At 41.6% G+C, this 15,240-nt stretch overlaps 2 protein-coding genes across 2 annotated transcripts; both read left to right on the top strand.

Moving 5' to 3' along the window:
* Positions 1-312: 312 nt before the first annotated feature.
* On the top strand, positions 313-6,639 carry LOC136513305 (E3 ubiquitin-protein ligase IPI1-like). The gene is made up of 6 exons (XM_066507291.1): positions 313-770; positions 3,426-3,595; positions 4,161-4,219; positions 5,056-5,084; positions 5,163-5,556; positions 5,944-6,639. The coding sequence occupies exons 1-6, from the start codon at positions 617-619 to the stop codon at positions 6,407-6,409; spliced, it is 1,272 nt and encodes a 423-aa protein (XP_066363388.1). The 5' UTR covers positions 313-616; the 3' UTR covers positions 6,410-6,639.
* Positions 6,640-9,214: 2,575 nt separating this feature from the next.
* Positions 9,215-14,943, top strand: LOC136513071 (gamma-tubulin complex component 4-like). Its single transcript, XM_066507068.1, has 16 exons — positions 9,215-9,463; positions 10,146-10,437; positions 10,611-10,747; positions 10,952-11,050; positions 11,460-11,580; positions 11,677-11,949; positions 12,106-12,186; positions 12,268-12,351; positions 12,504-12,590; positions 12,783-12,838; positions 12,936-13,121; positions 13,312-13,537; positions 13,760-13,848; positions 14,226-14,379; positions 14,504-14,626; positions 14,704-14,943. The coding sequence occupies exons 1-16, from the start codon at positions 9,279-9,281 to the stop codon at positions 14,767-14,769; spliced, it is 2,259 nt and encodes a 752-aa protein (XP_066363165.1). The 5' UTR covers positions 9,215-9,278; the 3' UTR covers positions 14,770-14,943.
* The last annotated feature ends 297 nt before the right edge of the window (positions 14,944-15,240 follow it).

Below are 15,240 nucleotides of genomic sequence, written 5' to 3'. Positions count from 1 at the left end.
TTCCGTTTTACGTGCAACACATATGTAATAAAAAGTAAAATTCAATTAAATATAGCCTATGGCAGCCCAAATATTCATTTCTACCGGCATATATAAACTGCAAAATACAAATACTCCTGACTTGGTCTACATATTTTTTTTAACTGAAGTAGTAAGAAACTGTACCCCAAGTCAAAACATAGTCCCGAGTACTGTACAACTGACCGTTAGAGTTGTAATAATACCAAACTATACGAGGTCCTCATCGCAAAACATCCGTCTTATTCCCCTGCGCCGCCCCTGTTTTTTCCAGCCTTTTTTTTTCCTCTCTGTCTATCTAATTTCTCGTGGAGGCGAGCAGATAGACAGGAGAGAGAACGCACGCAGGAAAGAGAGAAAGAGGGACAGAGGAGGCGCTCTCCTCGCGATTGGACAAGGCGCGAGCACCCCGAGGGCGCGCGCGCGATCCCCGAGGCACGGGGGGTGACAGCCTCGCCGTCGCCGTCGCCGGGGCGGCCGTTCCGAGCTCCCGTCCCGCCTCGGCCCGGCTCGGATTTCGTGGGATCCGGCCAAGAAACCCCGCGGTTGGTGAGGAGGAGAGGAGAGGAGGGGAGAGGAAGGGAGGGGGCTTGAGGGGATGGGCGTCGGTGCGGCGGAGCCCAAGGAGCAGGCGGGCGGCAAGGAGGACAAGGCCGCCGCGGTGTCCTGCTCGATCTGCCTCGACGCCGTGCTCGCCGCTTCCGGGGAGAGGTCCACCGCCAGGCTGCACTGCGGCCACGAGTTCCACCTAGGTAAATTGTCCCCGGATCTGTCGGTGGATTGTTGGCTTGCGGTTCAATTGCGGGTAGGTGCTATTTTTGGGCTGGGCAGGCAAATTGGATGTGGGGACCCTTAAATGTGGCCAAAATCGTGAATAAATGGTTTGATTTTGCGGAATTAGGACCGGTTCATAATTTATAGCTGCCACCGTGCTGAATTTTGGGCTAAAAGTTCTAAAGGTCGGATCTTTTCAGCTGTATAGGCATAAGCTTTTGTTGCATGAACAGGTTTCGTGGATGAATTTTTGCTATTTTAGCTGGCTCCATATGTAGGTACTGTTTGTGAGCTAGATTTGATACCTGAGGATGATTTGGGAGTGTAAATGGTTCTGAATTTTAGAACAAGGTTCCAAATGTTTGATTTTTTTGTGTGACCTTGAATAATTTATGGTGACATTGAAGGTTTTATGAGCGACTTTTGTGCTCTATTAGTCTACTTGATAAAAAGCCCCAATTTTTTGGAACAATTTAACATTGGGAGGATGATTTGGGCAAGTACACCAGGTGGTTATTGACAGATTTGTGTAGCTTTTCTGTGGTTTTTGTTTAACTCTTTCAAAAATTGGAAGTGTACCTGCTCTGTTTTTGTTTATGGTATAAGTTGAGCCTGTTTGGCGTAACCTTGAGGTGAGCAATGGGGAGTTTTCCTAGAAATTTTGGGGTCTTGAGCTATTTTATTGAACTTTGTTATAGATTCGGATTTTAGAGTTTGCTGGTTCTTCAAAGGGATTTAAGAACGTTTCAAATGCAAATATTGAAACTTGGGCAAAACTAAAAATGACACAAATTTGAGTTGTCAACTTGATGATCTCATTGGACAGTCTTTGTTGTCTGCTGTAATGAATTTAACCTCATATCCTCACCTATTATATTCCCTTTTATGCTAGATTTATAATTATGTGCAATTTGAATCTTTAGTAAATACTAGGCTGTCAGCTGTTTTTAAGATGGCCAGTAAGAGGATTAGAGGAACTTTGCAGGTTTGTTGTTAACTTACCCTTAGGGATTGCTTGAATATATAAACTATAGAGATTCAGGTAAAATCCTTCCTGATATGTAGGGACATTGGACTAATATCTAGCGCACTCAAAAGAATTTGTGTGTAGTCTTTACAAATATTTAGTTGTTATCTTGATGAATGGAACCATGTGTGTCTTGTACATGCTGTATACTACTCACTAGAGTTAATTTTAGTGGTATCGATCTTCCGCAGTTTTGTTTTTAGCTCAACATTCCCTCATGTCATAAATATAAGTCATTTAGGACATTGACATGGTATACAAGGTAGATCTCTGATTTTTATTCTATAAAAAATGATATCTAATAAAAAAAGGATTATATTTTCATGATGAACCTACTAACATCAATCCTACCTTGTCAATCTATCTAGTTTTTTATACATTAGTGGTAAAAAAGCAAAGTTGAAAATGTGTGATTGGCAAGAATCTTAAAATGCCTTGTGTTTATTACAGGAGGAAGTATCCATATGGTTGTAATTGAGTTCTGATAGGGGGTTTGCTACTTCTGTGGTTTTCTGATGAAATATTGCTTTCTCCCAGTTATCTACAGCATTTGTACTAGGTTGAGGGTGGTTTTAGATGCTTCTGAATGTCTATGCCTATTTTTCTAAATATGGTCTTCAAATAGAGATTGGGATTTCGAGAACCCATGATATTGCAACATGCTTTCATGTATATCCAGGGGCAAATTTAAGGGGTTTTATCGGGGTTTGTCGACCCTGACAAAATGTATAAATCCTTTAGCAAAATACTGTTGAAGTTCAAGAAAATCTATATCATATAATGAAGCTGACCCTGATGACCCTGACAAAATTTATAAATGCTTTAGCAAAATACTGTGTGTATCATTAATTCTTTAGCTGGTACGCCACTTACAAAAGACCACGCGTAGATTTGAAATGGCTGACTTGATAAATTATCGGAGATAAAATAAGTATTACTTTTCCAAGGCGTTCGATGCGGCTTCTGCCTGGTCTTTGAATATACAATTTGCTGTTCTTTAGCAAGTAATTTCTGGTTTGCAATGTCACTGTTCTGAACCTTAGTTCATTTGGGGATAGGGAGGATAACCATTGCCAGGAAGATGGCCAGGCAAAGTCGGCGTGGAGGGAGACTAGAGTATTTGGGGGAATTGGGAATTGGATTGTTTGTTCTTCATTGCTTGATTCAAATGAGGGCTGGTACATGGATTATATAGGCACTTGGCCTGCTAAATAATGGGAAATAAACTCCATAACTCCCCATAAATCCCCAAAATCTTGCCTTCCCTGCATGCTGATCCGCATGCTGCTCCTTGCTGATCCTTTGCGGACCAAATCTGGCTGCGGTAATTGCGCCCCCTCTGGTCACCATGCAACCCCTGGCTGCCCCACATGACAGTCACTGAAGTGAGATTAGATGCTGAATTGCTGATGGAGAATAGTTCTTCTCAAGGAATGTGCTTATTATGTGGTGTGAAGTTGTGCTAGTTTACTTCATTACCACTGCTTATTCTACTATGCTGTCTTAATAACCTACTATTGTGTGAACTAATCAGGATCAAAGCAGTGCTCTGATTTTTCTTTGCTTGATAATCTTTGGTATGCTAAGTATAAGTTTTTTTCCCCAGATTGCATTGGATCAGCATTTAATGCCAAAGGGGTTATGCAATGCCCCAACTGCCGCAAAATTGAGAAAGGGAATTGGCTTTATGCAAATGGTTCCCGATCTGCACATGATGTTAGCATGGATGAGTGGGCCCATGATGAAGACCTTTATGATGTTAGCTACTCAGAAATGGTATGTGACTGTGTCAACCATACTCTTAATTATTTGTGCTTGTTAAAGAGACTTGATTTCTTGTTAGTTTTTGTGTTGGCTACATGCCTTTTTCTACTGAATTTTCCTATATTTCAATATGTACTCCTGATGCTTGATATGATTCCTCATGCCAACATGCAAATGGTGGAGCTAACCATACTTTCCTTTTGGTGTACTTGTTATGCTACATGAACCTTTATTCAGCGACTTCTACTAAGATCAAGAGCTTTATGTAGCATATTCAGTGTTTTAGAAACAATGCCTGAGTTAATTCAGCAATGTTCTTGCTACATGAATAATCCTCGGACCAAACACTGTCCCTTCTTAAGATAATTATTATTATAATGCATGTTTATGGTTCCTTGTTGCTTTTTTTTTTTGAAACATTTATGCGGCTCATATAAATCCTAGTTTGCTTTACTCTAATAAACCGCCCTAGTTTAGTTTATTTTTGTTGATTCCTCATTTGCTGGCATTGTTTTACTTGCAGAGGCAGTTCTTGTGCATGATTATCCTGATAATTTTATATTTCTGTTTTGTGCAGCCACTTCGCTTCCATTGGTGTCCATTTGGTCGCTTAGCACAACTTCCATCTTTATTTGAGTATGTTCTGCTTCACATGATTATTTTTTCCTCTTGTTTAACATTCTGTTCAAGGATTCCATGCACACAGTTTCATCTATCTAATTGATTACGGGCCAGTAGGTTTAACATACAAGCCACATTATTTACCAACCTGCTTTTACCTTGCTATAGATTCATACACATGACTCATATCATTTGTTCAACTTAAATCCCTCATTGGGGATTGTGGATGGCGATAATAGGTGCTTTACTTAGGGTGTATTGAAGAAAACAAGTGAGCCAATCCTAAGATCGATAATTTATTTTCTTGTTGGTAACCATGCGAGAAAAACTGATGCAGGGCAACCGAGCTATTTGCTTTTTTTTAAGCGGGAAACTTGATTATTTGTGTTGCAATGCAATCCAGAACAATCTGCAATAATGAAGATAGTGTACATGCCCCCCCCCACCCCCCCCACACACACACACTTTTTTTTTCTCAGAAGCATAGTTCAAGTAATGATTGACAATCCATATTGCCATAGTGCTTCATGTGTAATACAAGGAAATTCTCATGGAGGATACTCGGTGATTTTTGCTGGAAACTTGATTATTTGTGTTGATATGCAATCCTGAACAATCTACAATAATATTATTCCAGATTCCACACCTGCTAGTTTGACCAGTGCTTGGTTGAAAATCATGTATCAAGCACTATGGCAATATGCATGTTCGTTCCAGTTATCTCCTAAGATCATATCTGATATATCAACAGACCTGTCTCTGTTCTCTTGCTCTGTGAATCCCACTCTTTTCCTGTTACCTGTTATGGAAAAATTAGTGCTATTCACTTACACCTTCCCTTTTTCTGTCAGGGAAGGAGAATCATCACCTCCAATTACATGTAAGTTCTGATTTGCATTGAGCAATTCGTAGTAAAATTGAAATTTACATTGAACATGTTTGGATATTGGTCTTGCAGTTCATGACTTCATGGGACAACATGTGTTTACGGAGCAAGTAGCTGTATCTGCTGCACCAGGGACAACTCATCCTTGCCCCTATGTGGCATACTTGCATCCTCTTCCACCACTGACGTCATCGTCAAGCTCCCATGTCCCTGAGAGAACTATGGATCGTCCTGCATACCATGATCATTGGAACCCCATGGCTGGTCCATCAGATGTTAGGCCCATGCAAACAATGCAACCTGCTGATTTCCATCATAGCCATTGGGCACACGTGCCCCATTCTTATGCTCAACCCAACAGCAATAACGAGCAGCCAGGAATCCCTTTTGGAACAAGGGCTGCACGGGTTGATGGTGATAGCCAACGTCGAGCATCTGTTGTTTCTCCATCTTACTTCAGTAATGGGTAAATTATACTTATCTCTCGTGAGTTGTGCTATGACTTTGCTATGAAAATACGAAATTCTGAATTCATGCATTGTACTCTGAGAAGATGCACCATTTTTTAGTAAAATGAATCTAAACAAACAGTGAAAACCTGGGTCTCTTAGCATATATCATCTGTGAATATTGTTAAAAAATTTCTTGTGCATATTTCTCGATGTTAGATTAGTGCCTTTGCCTCGACTGCATTACTCAATTTTCCTTTGTTTAACCTTTACTGACATAATAGGCTGGGAGAATAAATCTAGAAAAAGCTATATTTGCTACAACATCAACTATTGCCATACAGTCTAGCATCTTATCCATCGCTGTGAATACTGCTGTTATAATGATTTTTTTTTGTTTGCAGATCTGGTTCCAGATCTAGACCTCCCAGTGTTCCTCCTCTGATGCCTCCATTCATGAGGGCTCATGGCAGCATCAGCGAACAGTACCAACAGAATTCATCATCTAGCCTATTTGCTGGGGCCCTTAGGTCAGGAGGCATGCGACCTGCCCCAACACCTCTACCAGGGAACCCCACCTTTTCCTTGTTCCCGCCGGGTTCATCTGGCCATAGTTCGATGGAGACTGATGACGTGGGAGGGAGCCGGTTCTACGCCTGGGAGCGTGACCGGTTCGCCCCGTACCCGTTGATGCCCGTGGACTGCGAGACAAGCTGGTGGACCTCACAGCAGCAGTCTCATAGCACATCAGAGCCTACATCCGCTCCAAGGAGGCTGTTTGGGCAATGGCTCGGCGTCGGCAGGTCGTCCCCTGAAAATAGATCGCCCGAGGGCTCTTCGTATCGGCAAATGCACTCACCGCGGATGTAGACCCTCGCTGCTGGAGAATCCAAAGTTAATTTGGAATCTGAATTGCTTGTAAGAAACGATGGGAAACCCATTGTATTAAGTTAAGCCGGGCTGCGCCGTAAAACTTTGGGACAATGTTCGAGGGGCCAGAAACAGGAAATGATCCGGCTGAGAGGATATTTTGATTTGGTTTATGTGAATTCCATCTCGTACATATTTGAAATCAAGTTGGGATGTTCGGAGCTTCGAAATGTGACGCAATTTCTTATGCTGCAATTCTGTTGACCGATGGATTTCAAATGGCTATTGCATTTCCGTTGCAATGGTACCTGTTGAGCCGTAGATGTTCGTGTTCGTATCGTAGCATGTGAAGGATTACCTTTCATGCAGTTTACTGTTTCCAACAAAATAAAATAAAAATTTGGTTAAACACTTACTATTGACTTGCAGTGGGTGGCATTCGTTGTGTTAGCATTGTAAGGCTTTGTTTAGTTGTGTATTTTCGTTTTTATTTGGCAATTAGTATTCAATCATGGTCTAATTAGGCTCAAAACGTTTGTCTCGCGATTTTCAATCAAACTGTGCAATTAGTTTTTTTTCGTCTATATTTAATGCTCCATGCATGTATCGTAAGATTCGATGTGATAGCTACTGTAGCATTTTTTGGGATTTTTTTTTTTTGGAACTAAACAAATGTTGAAATGCTGTGAGGTACGGAATGGACCGACAACGCCAGCACTAGGGGCACGGATTGCAACGAAAATACAAAAATACAGTAGTACTGTACCTGCAAAGCGGCCGTGGAAACATATTTTGTGCCCTTACGTTATTTATTGAAAAAAAGCGCAGTTGAATTTCTACAAGAAGATTGTTAAATTTAACTATTCTTTAGTAATGTCCAAAGTTGTGCTGGAAATGTGTGCCCTCGTGTTAAGCAAGTTCGTGTGTCTATTTTTGGCATACATACACAAAATTACAAATGCTTGTTTGTCCATGTGCATTTGGGTTTTTTTTATACTCCCCCTTTGGAAGAAAGAATATAATTCTTGTTTTTGAGGAGCAAAAAATTTTAAGTTCAATCAAATCTGTAAAAGATACCCACGTCCATGATTCCAAAAATTATTTGGAGATATAAGTGTTAATATTATTTTTCTATAGACTTGATTATAATTACAATTCTCGTTTTTAAAAAGCCAATAATTTTAAATTCAATTAAATTCCCATAGTGATACCCTCAGGACGTCTGTCCTTTCTGGATAGGATGGACGCATCTGCTCCCGCGCCTCGCATCGTGCGCCCCCACGCCTCGTGCCTCGTGCCAAAGGATAGGACGACGCGCCTGGCCTCACGTCCCGCCGCCCCGCGCCTTGTGCCTCGTTCCAAAGGATGGGACGAACACGCCTGCCCCCATGACTCGTGTTGCGCACCCTTGCCCACGCCTCATGGCTCCCGTCGTGCCGCGATCCATCTGAGTGTCAACCGCGCCTGCTTCGAGCTCCGCGTGAACGAGCCTCCATTGTGGTGCAACAAATAGATGAGCACATGTTGCAACCGTATGTTTCGTGCGTTTCAGATATATGTTGCATATGTTTCATCTGAACATTGCAAACGTAGATCTGGTGTTGCATATGTTGCAATACTATACATGTATATTGCAAGTGTATGTTTCAAATGTTCCAGCTGTTTTTAAACGTATGTTGCAAGTGTTTTTATCTAGATGTTGCATATGTTGCACTGGCTATACACGTATATTGCAAGTGTATGTTTCAAATGTTTCAGCTATTTCAAACGTATGTTGCTAGTGTTTTATCTGGATGTTGTATATGTTGCAGTGCCCATACACATATGTTGCAAGCGTATTGTTATAAATGTTTCATCTATTTCGGACGTACGTTGTAGCAAATGCTTTTATGTTGCAAGTATTTCATTAGCAGGCACCGCTAAGGGGTGCAGACAGAGGTGGCCCCCTTGGGCGCAACGGTCTCCACGCGCGGGAAGCCAAATGGGCATGACACCAGGCACAAAGCACAAAGACATCGTGGGTGTGGCAGCGAGCGTGGAGCATGAAGCTGCATCCATGCTTGGCTCTCTCTCTCTCTCGTTATTCCAGCTCGATGCGGCCTGTCAGTAGCAGCATCACGCGCCAGCAGTAGCATACGGGCAGCAGGAGTGCGCGACCAGGCGTGGCCCATCATTGTTGCTCCTGATGGCAGCGGGCGCGATGATTTCCTCCACAAGCGTGCACGGTCAAATCGGGACCCAGCGACAGAGGCACGAGGGAAGGAGCACGTGCAGGCGTTGCGTGGGAAAAGCCGGACACAGGGCGGGCAGCAGGTGCAGGACGTCTGGATGTCCGGGCGCTAGACGTCCCCATTAAATAAATTCTATAAAAATACCAACATCTATGATTCAAAAAATTAGGATTTAACGGCGCTGTGCTTTCATTGATAGGCGACGTCGCCGTCGACAGCGAGACGTCTGTGGTGACTTCGTGAATCTTGAGATCTGCCGGCTCAGTTCTTCGAAGGTGCTCATAGGGGTAGGATTTGCGTACGTGTATTCATAGGGGTGAGTGTGCGTGCGTGTTGCGGGCGTCTGCGCTGTACCGTGTAATTCTAAAAAAAATTATTTGAAGATATATGTGTTGATATTATTTTTTTACAAATTTCAATAAATCTTAGAATTGTATTTTTTGGACGAGGGAGTAAATTAACCGCAAACTCACAGCAGCACAGTTAGATTTTTTTTTTCAAAAAATCCATGGAAACGAACTAAAAATTCCGCCCCCCGCCCTTTTCCTTGGTTATCTTCTCCACTTCCCACACTCTCTCCTCGCGATCTCGGGGAAACCCTAGTGAAACCCCCGCCGTGGGGGCACCGAGCCGCCGTGATGCTGCACGAGCTCCTCCTCGCGCTGCTCGGCTTCACCGGCGACTTCGTCCTCGACGCCTCCCCGCCGCGCCGCCGCTCCGCGTCCCAGGAGGCCGGCCGGGATGGAGACGGAGACAGAGACGGCGAGGTGGGCCCCGCCTTCCGCCTCGCGCCGGACCTCACCTTCCTCCAGCCGTCAGAGAGGTAAGGGCAAACGCCTGCAACCGCCCGCGGACGCGAATCTGTGGCCGTGCTGTAGTGCTGTATAGGCGTCCGTGATCTGCGTGGGGATGGGAGATCTTTGTGCGGGTGTGGGCGGATACGGAGTTAGGTGTGGTTGGGAGTCACCGAGTTCTGGAGAAATTTATGCAGAATTTTACCTGTATTGGTGGTTCTTGTGCATGCCTAGGCACAATTTCGTCATTTGATGTTTAATTGCTCATGAAATTATTGCCATAGACCATAGCCATCCTATTTAAAATTTTATTAATCATACTAGTAAGCATACTTTCTGAAATTTGCAATGCAACCAATGCACTGGTTGAGTCGATCAGTCTCGTTATACAATCTGCATTTTGTCATTATCTCATTAGAAGGTCACAAATTTCATGGTAATGATAAAGTCGATACTTATATCCTGTCTTCTGCTCAGGAATAAGGTTTCTAGTTTTTTATGCCTGACAAGTGTATACCAAACCACTGGATGCACTGACTGATATTTATATCCACTAAAATTCACCTTCACAAACTCTGAAGTTCCCTCTGTCCAGATGTCTTAGTCAATATTCTAGTGCCTTTAGCATTGTAATGAATATATAACATGATGTACCTAATCGGAGTCCAACACAAATAAAGGTTGCTATGCTAAATGGCTTTTATTCTGCAGGACTGCTATTGAGAGGCTCATATCTCTGGGATTTTACTACAGAGAACTGAACCGCTTTGCAACCGAGTCTCGTGACCTGAGCTGGATTCAGTGTTCTGTAGATGTTTCATCACCTCATTCTGATAAATCTCAGAAGGGAAAAGCAAGAAAAGGGAGTGTGTACAGGAGGGCAATTGCCAATGGTATTACTGAGATTCTGTCAGTGTACAGATCAGCTGTTCTACAGGTTGAGCAAAACCTGTTGTCAGATCCGTTGCCTATCCTCGCGACAGTAACTCATGGGTTAAATAAGGTATGTCCATGACCATCTCTCAACAGCGTTTTCTTTTTGCAATTAGCATCTTTTAATTGACAAATATGTGCTGTATTTTGATGGTATACATTATCTTATGATCTTTACTTTGCTTATGTGTTTGGTTATTACTTATTGGCATTTACCATGGTCGTTGCTGCACTAAATTGCAGTTTGAGGTCCTTCTGCCTCCACTGTATGAGCTTGTTATGGAAATCGAGAAGAAAGACATCAAGGGTGGACAACTTCTTAATCTTTTGCACAAACGGTGCCATTGTGGGGTTCCAGAACTGCAAAGCTGCATTCAGAGGTATAACTTTACCATTATCTATACATGTGACAAATAAAGAGAATAGAACTGCTATTTTGATTTCTTTCATGTTTTGCATGGAAACTTCTGTTCTTCCAACTTCATTGCAGTTACTTGCAGCGTGTACTCAATTGTCTTGCATATGTCCTAATTGTTGAATTTTATTCATTCATTTTCTTTTTACGTTGTTTTAAAAAAGGATAGGCTACTTTGGCATGGACACCAGGTCATGTTCAACCAGCTGACATCTTGGATGGTTTATGGGATTCTTCAAGATCAGTACAGTGAATTTTTCATTAGAAGGTCAGCATGTCTACAGAGCTCCTATTCATGCTATTTCGTTCCTGCTTGTGATGTCTCATTTCCATATTTCCACTTGTCAGTTATAATCCGGTAGATATAATGCTAATGCTCCAAGTTGAGCTTCCCAAGTTCACATTGGTTGCAATATGATAGTTTCCCTTATAGATTACATAAAATTTCTTTTCTCCCACACATTGCAAGTATATTTTTCTGTAATGTTTTTAATACAGATCATTTGCGTCTAATGTTGTTGATATGAGGGATACAACAAATTGGGTGGCGAATATAAAATTCACAATTGGAGTGGAATCTGTTACTTTTCAGATGACAAGTAGTCCTAAATGTTGAATGTTAACCCATGGTTTGTTTCCTAATATATAAAACTTGTGCTTCTCATCTTAATATTCAGGCAAGACGACAGGGATGGGGAGAATGAATCATCTCAGCGTGATGTTTCTGATAAGTTTAAGCAGAAATTAGCTAAAGACAAATCCCTGGCTAGTTGGCATACAGGATTTCATGTATCATTGGTATGCTTATATTCTTAAAACGAAGTGCCTGTGTATTATGTAGTAACTGTTAGCAAGGATAGTCATATCCTTTGTTTTTGACCCCACACTTCACAGGCCATGTTGCCTGAGTATATCCACATGCGAGTTGCAGAGTCCATTCTCTTCGCTGGCAAAGCAATAAGGGTGCTTCGAAATCCAAGTCCTGGTGCTACATTGCAGGAACCTGTTAACCAAAGCCAGAACTCTAAAGGATCTCTTGGAATGCAAAGCTTTGTAGGAGGTTCTGGTGCTCCAAAAGAACTGCCAAGCTTCTCTAACATCAGCGCAGAAGAACTACTGCCACAAGCTGAAGCTGATAAAATTGATGTTATGCTCAAGGAGCTAAAGGTTAGTTGTCAACTAGGCAACTTGTGCTGGTACTGTTTATGTTACCACCATCTTTTGTTGCATGCACGTTCCCCTTCTGTGTTACAAATCCTTTTTATGCTATCTTCATAAAATGGCTATACTGATTTGGGCATATGGTTGCTTGTGTTTCTGCAGCATTCTTCTGAATTTCACAAACGACCTTTTGAGTCTGCTGTTGGTTCAATACGTACAATTGCAGCTAATCATCTCTGGCAGGTACTGATGTTTCAAAGCATTATATATTCCATCAATATTTGATTGCAAAGGAACATCACCCACTGTTAATTTTGGTAAAAGCTAGTGGTGGTACGTGCTGATCTCAACGGTCATTTGAAGGCATTGAAAGATTATTTTCTTTTAGCAAAAGGTGACTTTTTCCAGGTAAGCATGCACTTCTTTATCCATGGCACATGGCTTTTCCTTTCCTTTACATGCATGTTTCTCAATTGTTGCATTAAGATCATTATATAAATTTTGTGCAAAATTGTTGTTTGGCTTGTTTTCTGACACGAGCGATCATGCTTCTCACCTAGTGTTTTCTTGAGGAAAGCCGCCAATTAATGCGTTTACCACCTCGTCAATCTACAGCCGAAGCAGATCTCATGATCCCATTTCAGCTGGTGAGTAACATGTTCCCTACTTCCCTTTGTGTTCCAAAGCTTTGATGATACACAATCTTATGTTCTCTTGCTGTTGATGTTATTTTCATCCACTTACCTGATAGCTGCTGTAGTTCTCTTATGTGTTGTGATGACTTATCTCAGCAAATAGATTTGATTGTAGCAGTGGTAATTTGCTGTTAATTCCTACAGGCTGCACTGAAGACTATCGGTGAGGAAGACAAGTACTTTACCAGAGTCTCATTAAGGTCGGCATTTCGAATAGCCTCATCACAGTAATTTATTTCAGGGCCTTCCTAGTGGATAGCTCTGCGGTTGTCAACTGATTTTATTTCTATTTTGTAGGATGCTATCATATGGTATGAAAAGTAGCACATCTCAGAAAGATCTCCAAAAACCCAATGCTTCAGAGCTTTCTTCACAAGGAAAAGCTACATCAGAATTAGCACTTGATGGGTGGGATAGTATTGCTCTGGAATATACTGTCGACTGGCCTCTGCAGCTCTTCTTCACTCCTGACGTTCTGTCCAAGTAAGTATCATAGGGCATAAGCAATTCTCAATCTCAATAAAGCTACACTCCTTTTGGGTTACATGGATTTGTTCTGAGTGTGCACATATATTTTAAAAACGTTACAAAACAGGCTCTGTTGGACTCAGTTTACAGTTCTTTTACTATTTGCTTTCCTTTTTTTTTCCTGACATGTGTAAATGTTATCCAGGTATCGCAAGGTTTTCCAGTATCTCATCCGATTGAAGAGGACACAAATGGAACTTGAGAAATCCTGGGCAGCTGTAATGCATAAAGACCATGCTGATTTTTCTGATTACTGCAAGGATCGGAAAAATAACTCTGCAACACAACTGCGTCGACAACGCTCTAAGCCTTTGTGGCGAGTAAGGGAGCATATGGCATTCTTGATCAGAAACCTACAATTTTACATACAGGTAAAAACAAGATATGCTATTGTGTGTTTATCACATTTTTTTTCCTTTCCTTTTTCCGTACGTTTTTGGTTCAGTGGTTGTAGCATGTGAATGGATCACACTGAAATCGGATTCTGTTCTTGATGACATCAATGCTGGACATTTCTTATGTTATCTGTTTCTTTTGCTTTTTCCACTCCAATGAAAATAACCTTGTCCTTCCAAATTGAACTTACTTTTCAGGTTGATGTAATTGAGTCACAGTGGAATGTTTTACAATCTCATGTGCAAGATTCACATGATTTTACAGAGCTAGTGAGCTTTCATCAAGAGTAAGCAACCAATTTTCACTTTATCCTGGACAACCATAAAACTTGTTTTGCTGACAGGAATAAGCTTTTCTTTTTGTAATTTACTTTCAAAATGCTTAGATAAATTATGAGTCAAATTTACATGAGTTTTCTTTTGGATGAATACTCGTGTTTACTGATCCATCTTCAAATATTTCAATAAGATCTTCCCTCTAGTTGCAATGTTTTGCTGTGCAGTCTTGTTTGATAAACCCTGGCATTTAATTTCTACTATTACAGAATTCTTTTTAACTTGGTGTAAATGGAGATATTCATGGCGTGTTACCTTGTTTTGCTTGATTATATTAACAGCACAAAATCAGTTTCTGTTGATTACTAATAAGGCTCTTGCACTACAGATATTTGTCAGCGCTGATTTCCCAATCCTTCCTGGATATTGGATCAGTCTCTAGGATACTAGACAGCATAATGAAGCTTTGCTTGCAGTTCTGCTGGAGCATTGAGCAATATGAAACTCGCCCAAATATTTCTGAGATTGATCACATAACTGAGGTATTTATGTTCCCTTTTACTCAATAACTTGAAGATACCAGTACATAGCATAGCATTAGCATGCTCAAAAGTCTCAGTCCTAGTAAACCATACTTCATTCTTGCCATGATTTGATGGTAACCAGGAGTTCAACAAGAAGTCAAATTCGCTGTACACTATCTTGAGGAGTAGTCGCCTCGCGGGTAGTCAAAGAGCACCTTTCCTGAGGCAATTTCTGATGAGGCTAAACTTCAACTCTTTCTTCGAGGTAACCTCCACCAACTAGGGCACTTTGATTTATAGACATGTTTCTTCTTAATTCTTTGAATTTTGTTTTCCTAACAGACCACCGCAAGGGGAGTGATGAATTCAGGAAGGCTGCGCCCAAGCACTGCAGGTGCTCAGCTGTAACAGTGACTGTTGATGTACGACTTGGTCTCTCGAGTTTTACACGGGAATGATTGGTATGGTGGTAGTGCATGCCTGCAAGAGACAAGGGAGGAGTTTTTGTAGTTTATGTAAATTAATTATGATCGGTTGCTGGTTGTCTGTCATGGAAAATCGATTGCAGATGATTCATGCTTGTGCCGTTGTGTTTTTCTGTGCTTCCGTTTGTTAATGCTATCCAGTTCGTGTGGTCTCAATTGTACGTCCGCAAACTGTGCACATTCACCGTCGGAATCTGTGACAGCACAGTGAAATGTAAGTACATGTTCTTTCGAATGGGCTGCTGCCACTCCTGAGCTGCCGTGTGTTAGAATATGATACCTCTGGTAACAGGTTAGGATTAGAGTCCAGTTAGGACTATTGTCCTGTTCGACTAGCACTACCTCCTTTGCATCTCTAATCCCTCTGATTCGTGCATATATATAATATAAAGCT

This window comes from Miscanthus floridulus, chromosome 16 (genome assembly GCF_019320115.1).
Source record: "Miscanthus floridulus cultivar M001 chromosome 16, ASM1932011v1, whole genome shotgun sequence".
NCBI classification, from domain to species: domain Eukaryota; kingdom Viridiplantae; phylum Streptophyta; class Magnoliopsida; order Poales; family Poaceae; genus Miscanthus; species Miscanthus floridulus.
This window is presented reverse-complemented; position numbering and strand designations above follow the sequence as displayed.